This window comes from Heterodontus francisci, chromosome 3 (genome assembly GCF_036365525.1).
Source record: "Heterodontus francisci isolate sHetFra1 chromosome 3, sHetFra1.hap1, whole genome shotgun sequence".
Lineage (NCBI taxonomy): Eukaryota > Metazoa > Chordata > Chondrichthyes > Heterodontiformes > Heterodontidae > Heterodontus > Heterodontus francisci.
The window spans coordinates 5,934,987-5,960,226 of NC_090373.1; the positions used below are offsets into that span (position 1 = coordinate 5,934,987).

A 25,240-nucleotide genomic window follows, 5' to 3' on the forward strand; every position below is an offset into this window, starting at 1 on the left:
CAGACATTCCTCCTCTCCTTGTGCAGCCGGATCCAGCTATTCCTCCTCTCCTTGTGTAGCCGGATCCAGCCATTCCTCCTCTCCTTGTGCAGCTGGATCCAGCCATTCCTCCTCTCCTTGTGCAGCTGGATCCAGCTATTCCTCCTCTCCTTGTGTAGCTGGATCCAGCCATTCCTCCTCACCTTGTGCAGCCGGATCCAGCCATTCATCCTCTCCTTGTGGAGCTGGATCCACCCACCCCTCCTCTCCTCGTGCAGCCGGATCCAGCCATTCCTCCTCTTCTTGTGCAGCCGGATCCACCCATCCCTCCTCTCCTTGTGCAGCCGGATCCACCCATCCCTCCTCTCCTTGTGGAGCTGGATCCACCCATCCCTCCTCTCCTTATGCAGCCGGATCCACCCACCCCTCCTCTCCTTGTGGAGCTGGATCCACCCATCCCTCCCCTCCTTGTGGAGCTGGATCCACCCATTCCTCCTCTCCTTATGCAGCCGGATCCACCCACCCCTCCTCTCCTTGTGCAGCCGGTTCCAGCCATTCCTCCTCTCCTTGTGGAGCTGGATCCAGCCATTCCTCCTCTCCTTGTGGAGCTGGATCCACCCATTCCTCCTCTCCTTGTGCAGCTGGATCCACCCATTCCTCCTCTCCTTGTGCAGCCGGATCCACCCATCCCTCCTCTCCTTGTGGAGCCGGATCCACCCATCCCTCCCCTCCTTGTGGAGCTGGATCCACCCATTCCTCCTCTCCTTGTGCAGCCGGTTCCAGCCATTCCTCCTCTCCTTGTGGAGCTGGATCCAGCCATTCCTCCTCTCCTTGTGGAGCTGGATCCACCCATTCCTCCTCTCCTTGTGCAGCTGGATCCACCCATCCCTCCTCTCCTTGTGGAGCTGGATCCACCCATCCCTCCTCTCCTTGTGGAGCTGGATCCACCCATCCCTCCTGTCCTTGTGGAGCTAGATCCACCCATCCCTCCTCTCCTTGTGCAGCTGGATCCACCCATCCCTCCTCTCCTTGTGCAGCCGGATCCACCCATCCCTCCTCTTCTTGTGGAGCCGGATCCACCCATCCCTCCCCTCCTTATGCAGCCAGATCCACCCACCCCTCCCCTCCTTGTGGAGCTGGATCCACCCATTCCTCCTCTCCTTATGCAGCCGGATCCAGCCATTCCTCCTCTCCTTGTGGAGCTGGATCCAGCCATTCCTCCCCTCCTTGTGGAGCTGGATCCACCCATTCCTCCTCTCCTTGTGGAGCTGGATCCACCCATCCCTCCTCTCCTTGTGCAGCTGGATCCACCCATCCCTCCTCTCCTTGTGGAGCTAGATCCACCCATTCCTCCTCTCCTTTTGGAGCTGGATCCACCCATTCCTCCTCTCCTTGTGCTGCTGGATCCACCCATTCCTCCTCTCCTTGTGCTGCTGGATCCAGCCATTCCTCCCCTCCTTGTGGAGCTGGATCCACCCATTCCTCCTCTCCTTATGCAGCCGGATCCAGCCATTCCTCCTCTCCTTGTGGAGCTGGATCCAGCCATTCCTCCTCTCCTTGTGGAGCTGGATCCACCCATCCCTCCTCTCCTTGTGCAGCTGGATCCAGCCATTCCTCCTCTCCTTGTGGAGCTGGATCCACCCATCCCTCCTCTCCTTGTGGAGCTAGATCCACCCATTCCTCCTCTCCTTTTGGAGCTGGATCCACCCATTCCTCCTCTCCTTGTGCTGCTGGATCCACCCATTCCTCCTCTCCTTGTGCTGCTGGATCCACCCATTCCTCCTCTCCTTGTGCAGCTGGATCCAGCCATTCCTCCTCTCCTTTTGGAGCTGGATCCACCCATTCCTCCTCTCCTTGTGGAGCTGAATCCACCCATTCCTCCTCTCCTTGTGGAGCTGGATCCACCCATTCCTCCTCTCCTTGTGGAGCTGAATCCACCCATTCCTCCTCTCCTTGTGCTGCTGGATCCACCCACCCCTCCTTTCCTTGTGAAGCCGGATCCAGCCATTCCTCCTCTCCTTGTGCTGCTGGATCCAGCCATTCCTCCTCTCCTTGTGCTGCTGGATCCACCCATTCCTCCTCTCCTTGTGCTGCTGGATCCACCCATTCCTCCTCTCCTTGTGGAGCTGGATCCACCCATTCCTCCTCTCCTTGTGCTGCTGGATCCACCCATTCCTCCTCTCCTTGTGGATCTGGATCCACCCATTCCTCCTCTCCTTGTGCTGCTGGATCCACCCATTCCTCCTCTCCTTGTGCTGCTGGATCCACCCATTCCTCCTCTCCTTGTGCTGCTGGATCCACCCACCCCTCCTTTCCTTGTGAAGCCGGATCCAGCCATTCCTCCTCTTTTGCAGCTGGATCCACCCATTCCTCCTCTCCTTGTGCTGCTGGATCCACCCACCCCTCCTTTCCTTGTGAAGCCGGATCCAGCCATTCCTCCTCTTTTGCAGCTGGATCCACCCATTCCTCCTTCTCCTCTTCCCTCATTCCCAGAGCCAGTCTGATCCAGGGAAGCAGCAGCAGCAGCAGAGAGAGAAAGAAAGAGAGAGAGCAGGAGACTCCACCTCCATCCCCCGCCCCTCCCAACCCTCTCCTCCCGGTCCTCCATCCAGCACCTTTTGCATTGGCAGCGGCGGGGCGGAGTAGCTGAACCCAGCCCAGGGCCAGGCTGAGCGGTCGCGGCAGCGGCTCTTCCTGCGGGCTGAGGTGGATGGCGGTGCGGCCAGGGAGCGGGAGCGGACTAGTCTGGGTCTGAGGGAGTGGGGCTGATGCTGATGCTGAGAGCCCGGGCACGGGGAGATGAGCTGCCGCGCTCTCTAGTCTGAGTCTCCTGCTGACAGGGAGGAGCGGGCGATCCCCTCTGACCGGGACCGGGGACGAGGAAGATGTCGGCTCCGCTGGGCCCCCGCGGCCCCCGGGCTGCCGCCCCCGAGCTGCCGGACCTGAGCCACCTGACAGAGGAGGAGAGGAGCATCATCATGGCCGTACTGGAGAGGCAGCGGGAGGAGGAGCAGAAAGAAGAGGCGATGTTAAAGTAAGGAGAATGTTTACACTCTCCCTCCTCATCTTGAACTGCAGACTGACACAGCCTCACACACAAATACTCACTCATTCACATTGACACTTTATTGCTTATTTGAAATGAATTTTGATGAAAGGAAAAGCCTGTAATGTTTTTCCTGTTCTGTTGTGATTACTTGTCAATCAGCTCCTTTCTTGTGTGTGTGTGTGCATTGCTCTTAAAATCTTCTCCCAGTTTTAGTTAGCAAAAGCTAAAGGGACAATGAAGAGCGATGACAGCAACACATTTCAATTCCAGTGATGTAACTCAGGCCCTGTGTGACAGCAACCCGCCTCTACCAGCTCATTAATGTCCTTATAAAGCAAGAGCTCCAGGCCTGATGCTCATGTAAATCTTCCACATACCCATCGCGACAATCGAAGCTTCTTCCCCAGCTCACATCTCTCTTTACTGTTCCACTATTCCCCCACACACAGCTTCCTCTCTCTCACATTGTACCGGCAGACAGGCTATCTCATCCCCTTGCACAGCCTGTTGGGTGGGGGTGGGCTCAGCTTCAGGATGGATGTGTTAAAAGGCACAATTAAACTGAACACACAGTTCAATTATTTACCCTTTGTAAAACGGGCTAATTTTGCTCTTCAGTTTTTTGTATAACCATTTTTTTCCATCAGTGACTTACATAATCTGTTCATAGACCAACAAAGTGATGCTGCATCACCGGCTTTGGCCATCTGCAAAACATCATGAGCAGAAATGTGAATTCAGTTTTCTGAATAATTTTTGTAAAGGCTGACCCATAATCGGCTGCTGTGTTGTGATTGAAATGTACCTGTCAAAGTAAGAGGCACTTGGGTATGTTCAGCATTAAGTATTGAGGGCCCAAACCAAAGACTGTCACAGGTGTAATGTTCTTCATGACTGTATGTGGGTGTGGCTAACATCTTAGTATCTGGTGATGTGCAATAATGTTTGCTGTGTTTTGTCTATGTGCACAAATTCTGTGCTGCTAGTGATTTCAGGATAATGATATTTAAATACTGATAGTGTGTTATGCTAATATTCTGGAAGTACAGAAATGTGCATTCAGTTTGCTCGAATAGTGTGGTAAAATATGGTGAATTATACAGATATTCAGAACCAGTGGACACTTGTTGGATGTCCATTTGATAAAATCCAGCAAAACAAACAAACAAAAATTGGAAAGCAAAAATAAGAATGATTTTCATCACTTATCCTTATGCTCTGATTTAATCTGTACTTTCTAAATGTTAGTTGTTATCTGAACAGCAAATTATATTTTCAGTTTGTGCATTTAATTCAAGTACAACTCAGCATGTCATTATAAATTTAAAAAATATATTATATGTACAGATTTGGGAGGGTTGCTAATTTTAGCAGGAAACTACATTTACTGCCAGTTTCAATGGAATGATGTCTTTATTGCTCTCTTTAATTCATTAACTTCTGTGACACTGTTACATATGATGCTGTGAGCTGAGGGAACTCATTACTTCTCCTTAGTTCAGGATCTTTTGACTGTCATGATTGCCTTTCACATTTAAACATTTTCTCATGCTGAGCTCCAGTGGTTTTAGCTATTGCCTGTATGGAGAACAGTGAGCTAATAACATCCAGTCCAAACAGGTTTGAGGTTGGTTTTGTTGAGGTATCGATAAGGTATTTGCAGAAATGAGAAGCAAGAGTGCAACATGTGGATATTTTGAAATAAGACAGTCTAGGTATTCAGGAGATGCAGTTTTGAAACTTGTGCCTAGATTTGATTGTGAAATTTAAGTTTGGGATTTATGGTCTTAATTTAGTTTGCAAGAACGTAGACCAGAAAGTATCATTGCACAGTGTCTGTTCTGTAGAATCATATATTTCAGTCACATAACATGCTCCATATGTGGAATCGAGTTGGTGACTTGACTTCCCTTCCCTCTCCAGCTCAGTTCATTGGCTAATCTTATCACTTATATCAAGGTGTGTTTGTGTCTGGTGTGCACTGGTTAAAATAACTGTGCCAAAAATGTATACAGTACTGCTGTTTGTTTTTTGAAAGTCTTGTTACCAGAGCCTGACTGCAGCAACAGACAAATGAAAACATCAACCAGCTAGTTTGAATTTGCAATCAGAGGATTGTAAACTGGGTGCACTTTAATGAGCTTGGTACAGGTGAAACACAACAAGTCGGTTGTTGTAAGTGAAACTAAAAAAATGATTATGGTGCAGGAGGTGCTTGATATACTCAGCTTATGATCATCAATAATTTATATTATTTATATCCTTCTCCTTTAGCATTCTTTTTCGGACACTATGCTCTGACAGGCTGGGCTGGTGACTTTCTGTCAGAGTACTGACAATATTGATCTGTAATTGTATGGTATGAGAATGTTGTGGGATGACAAATGCTATGATTTTATTTTAATTTTCTGTAGCAACTTCCAGCAGCCATGCTGCAGCCATTGCTATATTACTGCATAGGAGCACTAGGACTGGCAAGGCACACAAAGACAGACATTAAGGGAAGGCACAAGGGTGATTAGTTGAGTTTTGCATGGAATCTTAGATGGTTTGTTTGATAAATCTGGTTTGGAACATTTGTGTTGTGGTGGCTTTTATTTCAGTATTGTAGACAAAAAAGCGCTGTGATGGTCAGTAACAAAGGGAAGGCAGATGTGGGACTATTGGTGAATGAGTTATGTTCACTGGTATCACAGTCAGATGAACCAATCATGGACAACCCAGCCAGAAAGGTGCTGTGCTGCTTCCTTCATTCTCCTCCTCAGCTGCTCACTGTATACTTGGTGGCAAGAGCTATGCCCTCATGATGGCGAAGTTGTATGGGAAGCGGAAGCCGACAACGAATTGTGTCAAGCGCTCTGGAAAGTACTGTGGAGCTCCTCCAGAACAGTCCAGGCAGCGGGAGCGTTGGAGGTGGTTTAGAGGAGGTTTACTGGATTGATACCTGGAATGAATGGGTTGTCTTATGAGGAAAGGTTGGACAGACTGGGCTTGTTTTCACTGGAGATCAGAAGAATGAGGGGAGACTTGATTGAAGTTTATAAGATCTTGAACAGTTTTGGCAAGATGAATGTGGAAAGGATGTTTCCTCTTGTGGGTGATTGCAGAACTAGGGGGCTGTTTTAAAATTAGAGATCACCCTTTAAGGACAGAGATGAGGATACATTTTTTCTCTCAGAGGGTTGTGCAACTTTGGAACTCTCTGCCTCAGAAGGTGGTGGAGGCAGGGTCATTGAATATTTTTAAGGCGGAGGTAGATAGATTTTTGTTAGGCAAGGGAATCAAAGGTTATTGGGGGTAGATGGGAGTGTGGAATTCAAAACACAAACAGATCAGCCATGATCTTATTGAATGGCGGAGCAGGCTCGAGGGGCCGAATGGCCTCCTTTCCTAATTCGTATGTTTATATAATGCACTGCCCACATGGAACTTTGTCATCTAGCCAGGAAAATCAGAGGAAAGTTGGAGCAGGAGGAGGCCATAGAGCCTCTGGACCTGTTCCAACATTCAGTTAGATCATAACTGATTTGAGATGGTTGTGTAGTGGTAAAGTCACTGAACTAGTAACCCTGAGGCCCAGCCCTGGGGTCATGGGTACAAATTCCACCATGGCAGCTGGTGGAATTTAAATTCAAGTAATTAATATAAATCTGGAATTGAGAAATTCCAGTACAGGTGCCATGAATTATCATCAATTGTCATAAAAAGCCATCTGGTTCACTAATGTCCTTTAGGGAAGGAAATCTGCCGTCCTCGCCTGGTTTGGCCTACATGTGACTTCAGACACACAGCAATATGGTTGACTCTTAAAATGCCCTCTGAAATGGTCTAGCAGCTATTCAGTTGTCAAGGGCAGTTAGGGATGGGCAACAAATGCTGGCCTTGCCAGTGATGTCCACATCCCATGAAAGAATAAAAAAAATGTACCATAGCTCTAGCTACCTTGATTGCATTTGCATATCCTTTAATAGTCTTGCCACCAAAAATCTATCAGTCTAATTTTAAAAATTTTCAACTCCTGTCAATTCAATTGTCACCATGTGCGAGGTTGGCGTGGCTCTGTCAGGATGTCAGAAGGGGCATGGCCTTAGCCTTTGTGAACTTGACCCAGTGGTGAGGAAATAAACCAGTCAGGGTTCTTGCTTCTGATTACTGCCCAATGACCCTGCAGGAAATTGTACGTGTCTGAACTTCATATGCAGATTTTGCCCTCATCTAGAAGTGAGCAGCTTGTAACCATGGAATCATATCCCAGCAAGAGCCACTGCCTTCAGGAGAGGGGTTTTGAGGGGCGGTGGTGGGGATCTAAATGTAACATTTCCTTCCTGATTGGACGCTCTTTTCTCTGATCATTTGAATCAACTGAGACAGGTCACTTGTCTCATGGGGTGTCAGTTAACTTTCTTACTACATACATACGGCACATGCTTATTTTTCTATTCTTCTTGCAGATGTGCATCTCTATGTTGCATACTTTAAGTGGACAACCAAATTGAGAGTCTCTGCTATGGAAAGTGAATTTGAATCCAAAACATTAATATTGGAGATGAATGTCTCAGAGGCTGAAGCTGCTAGTTTCAGATGTTTTTGGTAGGAGATGAGAACCATGTGGTAATGTACTAAACCAGTACCACTGCAGTCCATGGGTATCTATAAGGGCCCTTTATGCGAAACTGCAATCTATCTGTCCCCAATGGCATTAATATTTGTTTACATTATATGAGGTCATTGTGGATGAGCTTCATATTTATATTTGCTACATTCTAGTAAAATGCAAGTATGAAGCCCTTGGAGGCAGACATGATCTTTTGTTGACTTGAGTTGAAGTTTGCTTGTTGTTCACTCTCCTGTTTGTGGCAGCAATGTTATCCAAGCTTAACGAACTGAAGGAGTCTGATAAGTGATCAGATGTTATTCCACCTGAGGTCAGACACTCTGGGTCAGGAATGTATCTCACTCGACATATAAAAACCTCAAACAAAATGTTAGATCTGCATATAGAGCATTCCTTTCTGCACCTTCCATTGCTTAAAGTCATTCAGTATAGTTGACTGTTGTTGATTTTCATTATGGTACCAAATACAAGAAGCAGCAGTGTAGTATTGTGCAAAACAAGTCCAATGAACCAGACTACAAAGGATGAAGCATTTTCTGAAAGCTTCAACCCTTGCATTAATTACCTCTCCAGGTGAGCAACAAGGTTTGTAGAAGGTCAGAAATTTCTGAGATTCCCCAAATATGTGTTTGTTGTGTGCTTGGGTTTGGCGCATTATATTCAGTTGTGCTGCAAATGACATCGAGATCCCAAAGCGGTTTAGCAGACCCAAAGCTTAATTTAAATGCTTGCAAAATGTTAAATTGATTTTAACAAACTTAAAATATTTTCATTTATTGTAACATTGGATACTGGTTGCTGGTGACTCACAAGGGTATTTCACAGAATTGTTACAGTGCAGAAGAGGCCATTCAGCCCATCATGTCTGCACTAGCTCTCCAAATGAGCAATTCACTTAATACCGTTCCTCTGCCTTCTCCCTGGAGCTCTGCACATTCTTCCTTTTCAGATAATAGTCTAACTCCCTTTTGAAGACCTCAATTGAACCCGTCTCCTCCACGTTCTCAGGCAGTGCATTCCAGATTCTAACCATTCGCTGCATGAAGAAGTTTTTCCTCATGTCGCTTTTGCTTTTTTTGCTAATCACTTCAGATCTGTGCCCTCTCGTTCTTGATCCTTTCATGAATGGGAACAGTCTTTCCCGATCTATTCTATCCAGACCCCTTATGATTTTGAATGCCTCTATCAAATCTCCTCTCAGCTTTCTTTTCTCCAAGGAATACAGTCCCAACTTCTCCACTTTGTCTTCATCGCTGACGTTTCTCATCCCTGGAGCCATTCATGTGAATCTTTTCTGTACTCTCTCTAATGCTTTCACATCTTTCCTAAAGTGCAGCTCCCAGAACTGGACCCAATACTCCAACTGAGGCTGAGTGAATGTCTTATACAAGTTCAACATAACGTCCTTGCTCTTGTACTCTATGCCCCTATTAATAAAGCCCAGGGTACTGTATTCTTTATTAACCGCTCTCTCAACCTGTCCTGCCACCTTCAATGACTTATGCACATGTACACCTAGGTCCCTCTGCTCCTGCACCCCCTTTAGAATTGTACCCTTTATTCTATATTGTCTCTCCATCATCTTCCTACCAAAATTAATCACTTCACATTTCTCTGCATTGAACTTCATCTGCCATTAATCTGCCCATAGCACCAACCTATGGTCTTTTGAAGTTCTACACTATCCTCCTCACAGTTCACAATGCTTCCAAGATTCGTATCATCTGTAAATTTTGAAATTGTGTTCTGTACACCAAGGTTTAGGTCATTAATGTATATCAGGAAGAGCAAGGGTCCCAGCACTGACCCTGGGGAACTCCACTACAAACCTTCCTCTGAAAAGCCTGAAAAACATCCATTAACCACTACTCTCTGTTTCCTGTCACTCAGCCAATTTCATATCCATGTTGCTATTGACCCTTTTATTCCATGAACTATCATTTTTCTCACAAGTCTGTTGTGTGGCACTGTATCAAATGCCTTTTGGAAGTACAATTACATTACATCAACAGCATTGCCCTCATCAACCCTCTCTATTACCTCTACAAAAAACCCCAGCAAGTTAGTTAAACATAATTTTCCCTTAAGAAATCCATGTTGGCTTTCCTTAATTAACCTGCATTTGGCCACGTGACTATTAATTTTGTCCTGAATTATTGTTTCTGGAAGTTTCCCCACTACTGAAGTTAAGCTGACTGCCCTGGAGTTGCTGGGCTCATCTTTACATGCTTTGTTTTGAACAAGGGTGTAACATTTGCAATTCTCTAGTCCTTTGGCACCACCCTGAGTCTAAGGAAGACTAGAAAATTGTGGCCAGTGGCTCCGCAATTTCCACCCTCACTTCTCTCAGTATCTTGGATGCATCTCATCCAGCTCTGGTGCTTTATCAACTTTAAGTATAGACAGCCTATCTAATACCTCTGTTTAATCAATTTTAAATGCTTTCAGTGTCTTAATTACTTCCTCCTCCTCTTTCACTGTGGCCTCGGTAACATCTTCTTCCTTGGTAAAGATAGATGCAAAGTATTCATTTAATAACTCAGCTATTTTCCCTGCCTCCATGTGTAAATCCCCATTTTGGTCTCTAATTGGCCCTACTCCACCTTTTACCACCCTTTTACTATTTATATGCCTACGGAAGACTTTGGGATTCCTCTTTATGTTAGCTGTCAGTCTCTTTTCATGCTCTCTCTTTGCTTTTCTTATTTGCTATTTCACTTCCCCTCTGTTCCTTCTGTATTCAGCCTGGTTCTCAATAGTATTTTCCATCTGGCATCTTTCATCTTCTGTTACAAGCAGTTTTATTTTTTGTACTAAAATCTTAGAATTCTTGTGTGTTTTAAAAACTGAAGGAAGGACTTTCAGTAGACTTGGACACCTGCAAACAGCTGGAATTTTTGGATTAGAAATAAAAAGTGCTGGAAATACTCAGCAGGTCAGGCAGCATCTGTGGAGAGAGAAGCAGAGTTAACGTTTTAGGTCAGTGACCTTTCATCAAAATTTTTGGATGTTGACTTTATATGCAAGAATAGGAGAAGCAAGCAGTTTCAAGGAAACAGCAAGGGGTTTTGACCTCCGAAGAGCAACACTTTGAAAGACAGTGGGGACTCTGGTCACATGATCAGCTCAGGAAGGCATTTTGCTTTCACTTTGGACTTTTAACAACCAGTGAGTTGGACAAAGAGCAAGCATTTGAAACTTAGACGGTACCTGCCTGGAGACTAGAGAAAAAGACCTTTCTGTAAAAAAGACTTGCATCTCTTGAAAATAAATCCTGCATTTGAAAGGTGGCAGATTCCTGTTGCCTCTTGTCACTGCATCCAGGGTGGTTCCTGTTGTCTCCTGTGTTTTGGGAAATCCTGGAACTTAAACAAAGCTTCTGCTGCTATGTTGCTGCTGCGAGTCCTGAGCAGATCTATTGCTATACCCTGCTGAAAGACCTATATGATGGCTGCTGTGGTCGAATTGCCTTGAACGCCTACCCATCAAAGAGTGTTCATCAAGCTTGCCTGGACTGGCATCTGACTGTTCTGGGACCGAAAACATCCTACCAGAATGTGACAAATTGATTTATTTTTATTATTCCTTCTAGTCCGAAGAAACAGCTGTAAACCAAAATCCTTTTTCCTGGTTAACTGATTTTTTTGTATGTATGTGTTTGTGCATGAGGGCTAGGGAAATAAAGAACTTTTCGTATATAGATTTATCTAATAATAGATAAGACTTATTATTTCTTTTCTAATAAATAGTTAATGATGTTGTTGTTTAAAGAAACCTGGTTTGGTGTGCTTTATTCTGGGGGACAAATTGAGTGTTTAATTTGGCTATTCTTTGGTAGGTGGGAAACTTTATTGATATGCTGTGACCTGTGGAGTAGTGGGACTGAATTAACAGTGCATGTTTCCCGCCTTGGTTGTTACACTTCATCTGTATGGGAGCTCAGGATTTGTTTACCTTACCTTTCCCCTTTGAGGGAATATGCCTTGACTGTGTCCAAACTATCTCCTCTTTGAAGATACATAAGAACATAACATAAGAAATAGGAGCGGGAGTAGGCCATTCAGCCCTTCGAGCTCGCTCCACCATTCAATGAGATCATGGCTGATCTTCTATTTCAACACCATTTTCCTGCACTATCCCTGTAATCCTTGATGTTTTTAATATGTAAAACTCTTATCGATCTCAATCTTGAACATACTCAACGACTGAGCCTCCACAGCCCTCTGGGGCAGAGAATTCCAAAGATTCACCCACTCTGAGTGAAGAAATTCCTCCTCATCTCAGTCCGAAATGACCTGCCCCTTATTGGGGAATGAGCCCGGCCAGGTGGTTGAAGTTTCAGTAGGGGACTACTTTGGGAATAGTGATCACAATTCCGTAAGTTTTAGAATACTCATGGACAAAGACGAGAGTGGTCCTAAAGGAAGAGTGCTAAATTGGGGGAAGGCTAACTATACCAAAATTCGGCAGGAGCTGGGGAATGTAGATTGGGAGCAGCTCTTTGAAGATAAATCCACATTTGATATGTGGGAGGCTTTCAAAGAGAGGTTGATTAGCGTGCAGGAGAGACATGTTCCTGTGAAAATGAGGGATAGAAATGGCAAGATTAGAGAACCATGGATGACAGGTGAAATTGTGAGACTAGCAAAGAGGAAAAAGGAAGCATACATAAGGTCTAGGAGGCTGAAGAAAGACGAAGCTTTGAAAGAATTTCGGGAATGTAGGACCAATCTGAAACGAGGACTTAAGAGGGCTAAAAGAGGTCATGAAATATCTTTAGCAAACGGTTAAGGAAAATCCCAAAGCCTTTTATTCATATATAAGAAGCAAGAGGGTAACTAGAGAAAGGATTGGCCCACTCAAGGACAAAGGAGGAAAGTTATGCGTGGAGTCAGAGAAAATGGGTGAGATTTTAAATGAGTACTTTGCATCGGTATTCACTGAGGAGAGGGACATGACGGATGTTGAGGTTAGGGACAGATGTTTGATTACTCTAGGTCAAGTCGGCATAAGGAGGGAGGAAGTGTTGGGTATTCTAAAAGGCATTAAGGTGGACAAGTCCCCAGGTCCGGATGTGATCTATCCCAGGTTACTGAAGGAAGTGAGAGAAGAAATAGCTGGGGCCTTAACAGATATCTTTGCAGCATCCTTAAACACGGGTGAGGTCCCGGAGGACTGGAGAATTGCTAATGTTGTCCCCTTGTTTAAGAAGGGTAGCAGGGAAAATCCTGGTAATTATAGACCGGTGAGCCTGACGCCGGTGGTAGGGAAGCTGCTGGAGAAGATACTGAGGGATAGGATCTATTCCCATTTGGAAGAAAATGGGCTTATCAGTGATAGGCAACATGGTTTTGTGCAGGGAAGGTCATGTCTTACCAACTTAATAGAATTCTTTGAGGAAGTGACAAAGTTGATTGATGAGGGAAGGGCTGTAGATGTCATATACATGGACTTCAGTAAGGCGTTTGATAAGGTTCCCCATGGTAGGCTGATGGAGAAAGTGAAGTCGCACGGGGTCCAGGGTGTACTAGCTAGATGGATAAAGAACTGGCTGGGCAACAGGAGACAGAGAGTAGTAGTGGAAGGGAGTTTCTCAAAATGGAGACGTGTGACCAGTGGTGTTCCACAGGGATCCGTGCTGGGACAACTGTTGTTTGTGATATACATAAATGATTTGGAGGAAAGTATAGGTGGTCTGATTAGCAAGTTTGCAGACGACACTAAGATTGGTGGAGTAGCAGATAGTGAAGGGGACTGTCAGAGAATACAGCAGAATATAGATAGATTGGAGAGTTGGGCAGAGAAATGGCAGATGGAGTTCAATCAGGGCAAATGCGAGGTGATGCATTTTGGAAGATCCAATTCAAGAGTGAACTATACAGTAAATGGAAAAGTCCTGGGGAAAATTGATGTACAGAGAGATTTGGGTGTTCAGGTCCATTGTTCCCTGAAGGTGGCAACGCAGGGCAATAGAGTGGTCAAGAAGGCATACGGCATGCTTTCCTTCATTAGACGGGGTATTGAGTACAAGAGTTGGCAGGTCATGTTACAGTTGTATAAGACTTTGGTTCGGCCACATTTGGAATACTGCGTGCAGTTCTGGTCGCCACATTACCAAAAGGATGTAGATGCTTTGGAGAGGGTGCAGAGGAGGTTCACCAGGATGTTGCCTGGTATGGAGGGCGCTAGCTATGAAGAGAGGTTGAGTAGATTAGGATTATTTTCATTAGAAAGACGGAGGTTGAGGGGGGACCTGATTGAGGTGTACAAAATCATGAGAGGGACAGACAGGGTGGATAGCAAGAAACTTTTTCCCAGAGTGGGGGATTCAATTACGAGGGGTCACGAGTTCAAAGTGAGAGGGGAAAAGTTTAGGGGGATATGCGTGGAAAGTTCTTTACGCAGAGGGTGGTGGGTGCCTGGAACGCATTGCCAGCGGAGGTGGTAGACGTGGGCACGATAGCGTCTTTTAAGATGTATCGAGACAGATACATGAATGGGCAGGAAGCAAAGAGATACAGACCCTTAGAAAATAGGCGACATGTTTAGATAGAGGATCTGGATCAGCGCAGGCTTGGAGGGCCGAAGGGCCTTTTCCTGTGCTGTAATTTTCTTTGTTCTTTGTTCTGAGACTCTGTCCCCCGGTTCTGGACTCCCCAGCCAGGGAAACCATCCTTCCTGCATCTACCCTGTCGAGCCCTGTAAGAATTTTGTATGGTTGAATGAGATCATCTCTCATTCTTCTAAACTCTGGAGAATAAGGGCCCAGTCTATTTAATCTTTCCTCATAGGACAGTCCTCCATCCCAGGAATTAGTTTGGTGAACCTTCGACGCATTCCCTCTAAGGCAAGTATATCTTTTAGGTATGGAGAGCAAAGCTACACACAGTACACCAGATGTGGTCTCACCAAGGCTGTGTATAACTGCGGTATGGCAACTTTACTCCTATACTCAAATACCCTTGTAATAAAGGCCAACGTACCATTTGCCGCCTTAATGGTTCACTAATGTCCTTTAGGGAAGGAAATTTGCTGCCCTTACGTGGTCTGGCCTACATGTGACTCCAGACCCACAGCAATGTGGTTGACTCTTAAAATGCCATCTGAAATGGCCGGACAAGCAACTCTGTTCAAAGGAAATTAGGGATGGGCAATAAATGCTGGCCTAGCCAGTGATGCCCACATCCCACAAATGAGTAAAAATTGCCCGCTGTACCTGCATGTTAGCTTTCAGTGACTTATGAACAGGAATGTCCAAGTCCCTTTGAGATTCAACATTTCCCAGCTCTCTATATTTCCTACCAAAGTGGATAACCTCACATTTCTCCATATTGTATTCTAACTGCCAATATTTGATTACTCGCTTAGCTTCTCCAAAGCCCCTTGAAGCGTCTTTGCATCCTCCTCACAACTCACACTTCCACCTAGTTTTGTGTCGTCTGCAAATTTGGAAATATTACATTTAATCCCCAGATCCAAGTCATTGATGTAGATTGTGAATAACTGGGGCCCAAGCACTGATCCTTGCGGTGACCCCACTAGTCACAGCCTGCTAATCCGAAAATGACCCATTTATTCCTGCTGTTTGTTTTCTGTGCGTTAACCAGTTCTTAATCCGTGCCCGCTGGTGGCATCAGGTGGCAGGACTATATCTCCAACACAGAAGTCCTTGAAGCGGCCAACATCCCCAGCTTATACACACTACTGAGTCAGCGGCGCTTGAGATGGCTTGGCCATGTGAGCCGCATGGAAGATGGCAGGATCCCCAAAGACACATTGTACAGCGAGCTCGCCACTGGTATCAGACCCACCGGCCGTCCATGTCTCCGTTATAAAGACGTCTGCAAACGCGACATGAAATCGTGTGACATTGATCACAAGTCGTGGGAGTCAGTTGCCAGCATTCGCCAGAGCTGGCGGGCAGCCATAAAGACAGGGCTAAATTGTGGCGAGTCGAAGAGACTTAGTAGTTGGCAGGAAAAAAGACAGAGGCGCAAGGGGAGAGCCAACTGTGCAACAGCCCCAACAAACAAATTTCTCTGCAGCACCTGTGGAAGAGCCTGTCACTCCAGAATTGGCCTTTATAGCCACTCCAGGCGCTGCTTCACAAACCACTGACCACCTCCAGGCGCGTATCCATTGTCTCTCGAGACAAGGAGGCCCAAAAGAATCCGTGCCAGTATATTCTCTCCAATCCCATATGCTCCAGTTTTGTTTACTCGCCTCTCTTTCAAAAGCTTTCTGAAAATCTAAGTATACCACATCGGGTAGGTCACTTACTGTTTTTCCTGCCAACCTTTGATTCCAATTTATTCGCCCCCAGGCCCATTGAAGTTGGCTTTCCCCCAGTTAATTATTCTTACTCTAGATTGTTCTTTGTCCTTTTCCATAACCAATCTAAACCTTATGATACAATGATCACTGTCCCCTAAATGTTCTCCTCTTGATATTTGATTTACATGGCCCACCTCATTCCCAAGAACCAGGTCCAGGTAAGCCTCCCCTCTCTTTGAACTGGAAACATACATGCACATTAACCCTGATTCAGACTTTAATACTTTCTCCTTTACTCTGACCCCACCTAACGACTAACTGTTCCCTACTCTAGCGCTATATCTCTCCCAGTGTTCTGTGCACCTTGGTATTCCTCTCAGATATTTCCTCTTGGTTCACACACCTCTTCTAAGTTATTTTTAACCCTCCCCAATAGCGCAAGCAAACTGCTCTGCAAGTAAGTTTGTCCCAGCTGTGTTCAGGTGCAATCCGTCAGCCTGTACAGGTCCCACCTTCTCCAGAACTGGTCCAAATGCCCCAGGAATCTAAAGCCCTCCCTCCTGCACCATCTTTCCAGTCATGCATTCATCTGCACCTGGAATGGACAGGCTGTCTTATGAGGAAAAGTTGGACAGGCTAGGCTTCTATCCACTGGAATTAAGCAAAGAGGTGACTTGATTGAAACATATAGGATTCTGAGGGGTCTTGACAGGGTGGATGTGGAAAGGATGTTTCCCCTTGTGGGAGAATCTAGAACTAGGGGTCACTGTTTATAAATAAGGGGTCGCCCATTTAAGACAGAGATGAGGAGAAATTTTTTCTCTGAGGGTCATGAGTCTTTGGAACTCTTCCTGAAAAGGCGGTGGAAGCAGAGTCTTTAAATATTTTTAAGGCCGAGGTAGATAGATTTTTGATAAGCAAGGGGGTGAAAGGTTATCGGGTAGGCGGGAATGTGGAGTTGAGGTTACAATCAGATCAGCCATATCTTTGTTGAATGACGGAACAGGCTCGAGGGGCTGAGCGGCCTACTCCTGCTCCTAATTCGTATGTTTGTATGCATTATCCTCCTATTTCTACACTTACTTGTATTTGGCTGTTAGTTTACTGTCGCTGTTTTCTTGGTGGGCGGGGAGAAAGCTTTTGTGGAACTCATTAAGATTCTTATGACGCACTCCAGTAGATCGCACTCCACTACAGAATATGAAATCAAGATGCTATTTGTTTCTCTGGTACTTGGAGACCCAGTGATGTTCATTGCAAAGAATGGCGGTTGGTCAGTCCTGTCCACTGTCTCTCCCACCTCATTTTTTCTGCCAAAGCTTGATTTCCTTAAATATATTTTATCAAATAAGCCAGGATGTCTCTTGCAACTTCCGTGCTGTCTTGCTGAATGAATTAATGTGTTTTCATGAGAATCCATGCTCTCTGTGACAAACTGAGCTGTGAATTCGTGCACTTTGGAACTTGGATTGAAAGTCACCAAATTTACCTTGAGCATGTGAGACTCTCAACAGCTGTAAAACATCCTATCAATGTCAATTGCATTTGAATGCAAAGTACATGAAGCAGAGGGACAGTGTCATAATAGGCTGCATTACACAGTCCCCAATAGGATTAGTGTAGTTAGTACCAGTAGAATAGGACTCCTCAGCGCTTTTTCCCACACAACGAGTTATTAAACTCAACTGTGCTAATGTGGGTAAGAGCCAACAGAGCCAAAGCTGAAGCCGTACAAAGAAAGAGGCAAAATTAGAGGTTTGGTTATCCTGAGCTGCTCTTACAGTTTTGGCTTTGCCTGGGATCAGATCTCTAGCCTTTGCAGTTGGTTGAACAATATGCAGTGGGAAAGCTTCACCTCCCCCGCACCAAAAAAGGCTGGTATATAACCCACTCATAATACATTGATTAATACGGGGGTGTATAAAATCTGTTGAGGGTGACTCCCCTCCTGCCTTGTGGTGAAGTGCTTGGGCTTCTCTTTAATATCGTTGTCCTGATGAAAAGGCTGATATCTGAAATATTCCACATTCTGGGCATTTATATGCAAAAACCCATCATCATCATCGACAATCCCTCATGTTGAGGATGATTCTTTGCTCCAGACCAGGTTCTGGAAGGTGGCATTAGATTGGGTGGCTAGTTTTTTGGCCGGCGCAGACATGATGGGCTGAATTCTGTGCGGTAATTTTTCTATGGTCTATGTCTGGGTGGAAGTGAGATCTCAGTGTTGGCTGTAGGCTCACAGATGGTTGATGAGCCCTATCTTTGCCTTGCAGGCTCTCACACAGTGAGGATATCGATTATCAGCCAGTAGAGGTTACGGCAGATTGTTGGCTTGCGCAGCTGCCCTCTCTTTCTCTCTCAGTAGCTGCTCTTGTTGGTTGAAAGGTCCTAACAACGTTTTCAATGATGGATTGCCATTTTGGTTGCGTTTGGGAAACTGCTTCCCATGTATTGATGTTAACAGAGCAGACCTTCATGGAGGCTTTGAGATTGTCGTTGAAATGTTTCCTTTGGCCCCCTGGCAAAACACTGAGTGGAGCAACCTTTTGGGCATTTTGACAACCTGTCTGGTGCATCTCAGCTGAAGTGAGATCGTCATGGCCTCTATATTTGGCATGTCTGTGTCTTGGAGGACGCTCATGCTTGTTCTTTTGTCCTCCCACTTGATTCGCAAGATTCTTCCAAGACCATGTTGATTAAGTTGTTTGAGGGCACCGATGTGGCATCTATAATTGTCCAAGATTCAGCGCCATCGAGAAGCAAAGGGAGAACCACTGCCTGATCAACTTTGAGTTTAATGCAACATCTTCAGTTGAGATTCATGGTGAAATGTTGGAAAATGTCTCTCACTTCCCATGTCTTGGAAGCAAAAACCCACCATCCTTGATATAGAACCTACATGTTTCGAACTGCTACTATCATGACACTTGTGGTAAATTCAGAAACGCATCAATAACTCATTGGATTTGTTAACTTGATTGCAGTAGTGTTTTGACTAGTGATTTAGTAAAAATGTTGTAATTGTTTGGGATGTAAATTATTATTTCTCAAGAAGAATTTCCAATAAGTACTGATACATTATGAATTAATCAAAATAATTAGTCTTTTCTATATTTCTCACTCGGCTTCTGACCTCATTACAGCCTTGGTCCAAACATGGATAAAAGAGCTGAATTCAAGAGGTAAGGCGAGAGTGACTGCCCTTGACATCAAAGCAACATTTGACTGAATGTGGTATCAAGGAGCCCTAGCAAAATTGACGTCCATGGGAATCAGGGGGAAAACTCTCCGCTGGTTGGAGTCAGACCAAGTAAAAAGGAAGATGGTTATTGGAGGCAAAACATCTCAGACCCAGGACACCCCTGCAGGAGTTCCTCAGTGTTCCAGACCCAACCATCTTCAGCTGCTACCCTCCATCATAAGGTCAGAAGTAAGGATGTTCGCTGATGATTGCACAGTGTTCAGTATCATTCATGTCTCCTCAGATACTGAAGCAGTCCGTGTAGAAATGCAGCAAGACCTGGACAATATTCGGGCTTGGGCTGATAAGTGCCAAATAACATTTGTGCCACACGAGTGCCAGGCAATGACCATCTCCAAAAAGAGAGAATCTAACCATCTCCCTTTGATATTGATATTCAGTGGCATTGTTGTCGCTGAGTCCCCCACTATCAACATCCTGGGGATTACCATTGACCAGAAACTGAACTGGAGTACCCAGTAAATACTGTAGCTACAAGATTAGGCCAAAGGCTAGGAAACCTGAGGCGAGTAACTCACCTCCTGTCTCCCCAATGCCTGTCCACCATCTACAAGGCACAAGTCAGGTGTGTGATGGAATACTCTCCACTTGCCTGGATGAGTACAGCTTCAACAACACTCAAGAAGCTCGACACCATCCAGGACAAAGCAGCCCGCTTGATCGATACCTCATGCAAACATTCACTCCCTCCACCACCGACACACAGTGGCAGCAGTGTGTACCATCTACAATTGCACTGCAGCAATGCACCAAGGCTCCTTCGACAGCACCTTCGAAACCCGCGACCTCTATCACCTAGAAGGACAGGGGCAGCAGATGCATGGGAACACCACCACCTGCAAATTCCCCTCCAAGCCACACACCATCCTGACTTGGAACTATATTGCCGTTCCTTCACTGTCCTGGGTCAAAATCCTGGAACTCCCTTCCTAACAGCACTGTGGGTGTACCTACCTCACATGGACTGCAGCTGTTCAAGAAGGCAGCTCACCACCACCTTCTCAAGGGCAATTGTGGATGGGCAATAAATGCTGGCCTAGCCAGCGAAGCTCACAACCCATCAGACGTATGGAGATTTGTCTAAAGTTTGGCTTATTTCTCAGGAGCGCAGGTTGACGACAAATGGGCAGTACCATGAATTGATAGTGTATGAGGAAATGTATTAAATTCTCAGATACTGTGAATAGGCAGGCTATTCTTTATCACTAAACCTTGTCATACCCATGACGAACAATAGTAATGCTATTTAACGACATGCAATCAGCCATTCATTTCCCCTCCATTTTATCATCTGAAGCTGTTGCCTCCTGATGGTGTGCCAAGTAACTGTTTTTCACATGATAGCCTAGACTGTGGTCATGTTACTGAACCTTGGGGGCAGATTCCCAGCCAAGCCCCCTCTGTCTTCACTAAAGATGTATTTTCTCTTTTCCATTTTGGGACTTTGAGGCCAATTTTAGTGCCACACTACTGGACTTCGAGAATTGAAAAGTAAGTATTGCTCGGGGATTACATTTGGTGAGTGTTTGGCTCAGCACTTATTGAATGAAACACTCAGCGAGTCAAAGTGGGATGCTGTAATAAATGTTAACTCCTCTATTTGCAACAGAGGAGGCCTGTGCTAAATGAGATGCTGGCAACTTCTCATGATCCCTGTTTGCAAACTCGGTTTGACATGTTGACCCTGGATGAGCTTTCCACCTCACGTTTATGCCATCACTAAGACTGCCTATTTCTACCTCCATAACATCACTCAACTCTTCCCCCATCTCAGCTCATCTGCTGTTGAAACCTCATTCATGCTTTTGTTCCTCTGAGCTTGACTATTCCAATGCACTCCTGGCTGGTAGCACACATTCTTCTCTCCCTAAATTTGAAGTTATCCAAAACTCTGCTGCCCCTGTCTTAACTCACACCAAGTCCCATTCCCCTATCACCCCTGTGCTCGCTGACCTACAATGGCTCCTGGTCAAGCAACATCTTGATTTCAAAATTCTCATCCTTGTTTTCAGATCCTTCCATGGCCTTGCCCTCCCTATCTCTGTGATCTCCAGCCCCACAACTCTCCAAGATATCTGCGCACCTCTAATTCTGGACTCTTGTGCATCCCTGATTTTAATTGCTGCACCATTGGTGGCCATGCCTTCAGTTTGACCAAGCTTTTAGTCATCTGCCCTAATGTCTCATTTTGTGACTCAGCGTCATGCTTTGTTTTATAATGCACTGTGGGACGTTTTTTTATGTTAAAGGCGCTATATGTTTAGTTTTTAGTTTAGTTTAGAGATACAGCACTGAAACAGGCCCTTTGGCCCACCGAGTCTGTGCCGACCATCAACCACCCATTTATACTAATCCTACACTAATTCCATTTTCCGACCACATCCCCACCTGTCCTTATATTTCCCTACCACCTACCTATACTAGCGACAATTTATAATAGCCAATTTACCTATCAACCCGCAAGTCTTTGGCTGTGGGAGGAAACCGGAGCACCCGGAGGAAACCCACGCAGACACAGGGAGAACTTGCAAACTCCACACAGGCAGTACCCAGAATTGAACCCGGGTCGCTGGAGCTGTGAGGCTGCGGTGCTAACCACTGCGCCACTGTGCCGCCCAACTGCGCCACTATGCCGCCCATGAATAAGTTTTTGTTGATTCACCTGAAGTTGATGCCATTTTGTGGGGAAATTTTCTGTTGAACTATTTTCTACAAGATCCATACATTAACAGCTTCATAGAAAATGTTACAGTTTAGAACATCATCCACTCTCTGGTTCTTGTTCATGTTTTGTCCCTCTTATCTCTCTTTTCTCTGACTCTTTTTGACACTCCATTTTTATGTAAGTCTGTCTTTTCCTCTATTTTCTCTTCTGTATATCACACAATTTCCTTCGCTCTCATATGTTCTTTTACTTATTTGAAGGATCAGAAGATTCTAAGGGCCAGCCTTGAGATGGAGTAACCATTAACAGGAACAGGAGCAGATCTTGCGGCCATTGTATCTACTGTGTCATTTTGCAAGTCACGGCACCTCTCTCTTTTTAACCACAGTTCACTGGCCTTTCTTCAGTACCCTTTTCCCCAAGTAGATTCTATCTCTCTTAATGTGTTAAAAGCCTCCATTGATTTTGCAGTCCTAGCCCTGATGTGGCAGTACACTGCACACCCTCACAAACCATTTGTGTTAAAGATTTTCTTTCTGCATTTGGTTTTAACAGGCTTAGGTCTAATTTTAAGATTATGTTCCTTTGTTCCGAATTCCCTTACTGGATGGAAGAGTGATTCCCTTCTGCTCTTTAATTATTTTAAACATCTAAATTATATTGCCTTCTTATCTGTAGGGAATATAACCCAAATTAACTGAGTTCCTCAACATGACTCTGACTACGGATATGTCTTTTCATGCAAGTTGTCACTGGAATGTAAGGGTAGTGTACTCTTTCGGAGGTGAGATTACAAAATTTGAACACTATGAATTGCCTGGTATTTCTTTGTCTTTGCGTTCTGTACCTCGTGATGAAATCCAGTATGCCATCAACCTTTTTATTCCAGTTTGCTTTTGTGCGCTAGCTTTTCATCACTCATGTTCCCAAATACTTAAATCCCTTTGTTCAACATCTCTTCCTGTGCTTCATCATGCAGACTATATTCCATCTGTAATACTGGGTCCAAAGTGAAATCATAGAATCATAAAGTTACAATACAGAGACCATTCGGTCTTTCACATCCATGCTGGCCCTCTGAAAGAACAACTCAGCTAGTTCCACTCCCCTGCCTTTCCCCCAAGCCCTGCAATTTTCTTTCTCTTCAGATAATTGTCTAGTTCCCTTTTGAAAGCCTTTATTGAATCTGCTTCCACAACACACTCAGGCAGTGTATTCCAGAACCTAACCACGTGCTATGTAAAGTTTATTTTCCTCTGGTTCTTTCGCCACCCAACTGAAATGGGTGTCCTTTGGTTCTCGACCTTTCTGCCAATGGGGACAGTATCTCTCTATCTACTCTGTTCAGACCCTCATGATTTTGAACACCTTGACCAAATCACCTCTTAACCTCTCTTTACGGAGAAAAGCTCCAGCTTTTCTAATCTATCCGGGTAACTGAAATCCCTGGAACCATTCTTGTAAAGTATCTCGCATTGTTGCAATGAGCTGGGTCTGTCATTGTTCCACCCATTCAGGTAACAAGGACCCTCTGTTAGTGGGCCTGACAAGATGGTGTCCAAGGCTGCAAATGCACTTGTCTCATTGGGGAGGCCCCAGAATACGTAGGGAGCAGCGGCAGGATGGAGTGTAATTCCAACGTGGTAAACTTGTGCAGAAAATTTCTGTAATTAATGTGTGTATAGGAACTTAGTTTGGAAAAGATTGACAGGAATTGTGTGTTGATGTAATATATTAAAAATAGTACGAGTTTATGTCCTACATATTGCACATGGCAAGTTAGAAGATATGATGTCTCATCTGTCACTATAGAATTTATGCTGCTGTTTGTCTCTTTTCCTTCTGCTTCCCTCCCCATAACTCACCTTTCTCCCTTTTAGTTCAGCGTTTCTCAGATTTTTCTGGTTGAAGGATCTCTTTTCAAATGGATTAGTAATCAGACCCCCATCTAAATTATATTGTATAATGGGCATATTATGAAAGTGCTGCATGTAAAGAGTGTTTTAATAAGGCTTTTAAAAATACAGATATTTACTTACAAGTATCAGTCAGATAGCTATGCCTGCAGAGTCTGTCTATTCTTAGTGCCATGTTTGACAATGACACTTGTAAATCATTTATATAAAAGTCAGCGTGTCTTGCTTTTCAAGGAAAAGTTGATGTTGCTGAGAACAGACATTTTGTCGAAGCTTTTTGTCTTGCATGCATCAGGACAATTTGCAAGAATACCAATGTAAGGAAAATCAACAAATTTATACTATATGAGAAGAGAGTGCTGATTGGTTGGCAAGTGAATTCTGGTAGAGGCGTTACCATGGAGAATGCACCAGTTTACAGTGACTGACAGTTAACTGCCAAGCTTTGTTTGAAATTTAAACCAGGCAGCTTGACTGTATTGGTCAAGGCATTGCCCTGAGGATGAACCAGCGAATGGCTATCGCTTATTTTGTTTAGCTGAAACAGGCGCAATGTGTGCACATGTTCTTTTTGCCTGCAATGAATAGGGCCCTGTGTATTAATATATGCAGCTTCAATATGTGCAAATGTGCCACACTGCGAGCCTGACTGACAATCTTAAATTGGTTGTCAGTGTAATTCTTTGCACACTGAGGGTTATTTAACAAATGTTGTCCAATCGCAGAATCACATCTAATGTTGGACACTGTGTTTTGAGTTTTGCAAGCATGAGCTGGTTGGGTACGGTCTGTACCTTGCCTGTTGTGAACAACGGAAGGGACATGTTGTTTGATACGATACGCCAGTCTTTGGGACATTTGGCCTATATACCTAGCATCACACTGGCATCGAGATTCATATATCACATTACTCATTTGTGTGATAGGCAGAATGTCTTTTTGGCTTGCTGGCAGCATTCTGTTAGTGGCGAACACCACACATGTTGCTACTGCATAGCAGCAGCGTGAAACAGCTAGCTTCACCTGTTGCTCAAATTTCTTGGATACAGGGTAATGTGAGGTAGACTGGGCACTTTTCAGGGCCGAAAATGATGGCCTTAGGCCCGTTCATAAGTTTGTGCTGGGCCTAGAGGGGTTTCTCATGGCAACGCCATCTATTTGGGCAGACATAGTGTCGTTAATCAGATCATTTCCTGCTGTATATCGCGCAAATTTTTCATAGGATTGACACTCCCGCTTGCTTCCAGTGGGCTCCTCAGAGGCCTGATTTCAGTGAGCAGGTAAATTGATGGTGAGTGACTTTCCAGTGGGATGGTAAGCGTGATGCTGCATTTTAAAGGCCCCCAACCTGATACCCACATGGTGGGTTGGGTTGGGTTATTATTCCCCACCCTCACCCACACCCCCCAACTAAATAAATATTCCTGTTTGAGGCACATCTGGCATGAGATTCTGGCAAGCAAGTTACTTGTTATAG

General features: G+C 45.0%; 1 protein-coding gene across 16 annotated transcripts in view; it reads left to right on the plus strand.

Moving 5' to 3' along the window:
- Positions 1-2,572: 2,572 nt before the first annotated feature.
- Positions 2,573-25,240, plus strand: part of LOC137353703 (regulating synaptic membrane exocytosis protein 3-like) — a 1,492,914-nt gene continuing 1,470,246 nt past the window's right edge. For all 16 annotated transcript variants that reach the window (XM_068020069.1, XM_068020075.1, XM_068020096.1 and 13 more), the window contains exon 1: positions 2,573-3,013. In XM_068020069.1, the coding sequence (XP_067876170.1) occupies positions 2,865-3,013 (149 nt within the window). In that variant the 5' untranslated portion in view covers positions 2,573-2,864. The remainder of the gene's footprint in view (positions 3,014-25,240) is intronic.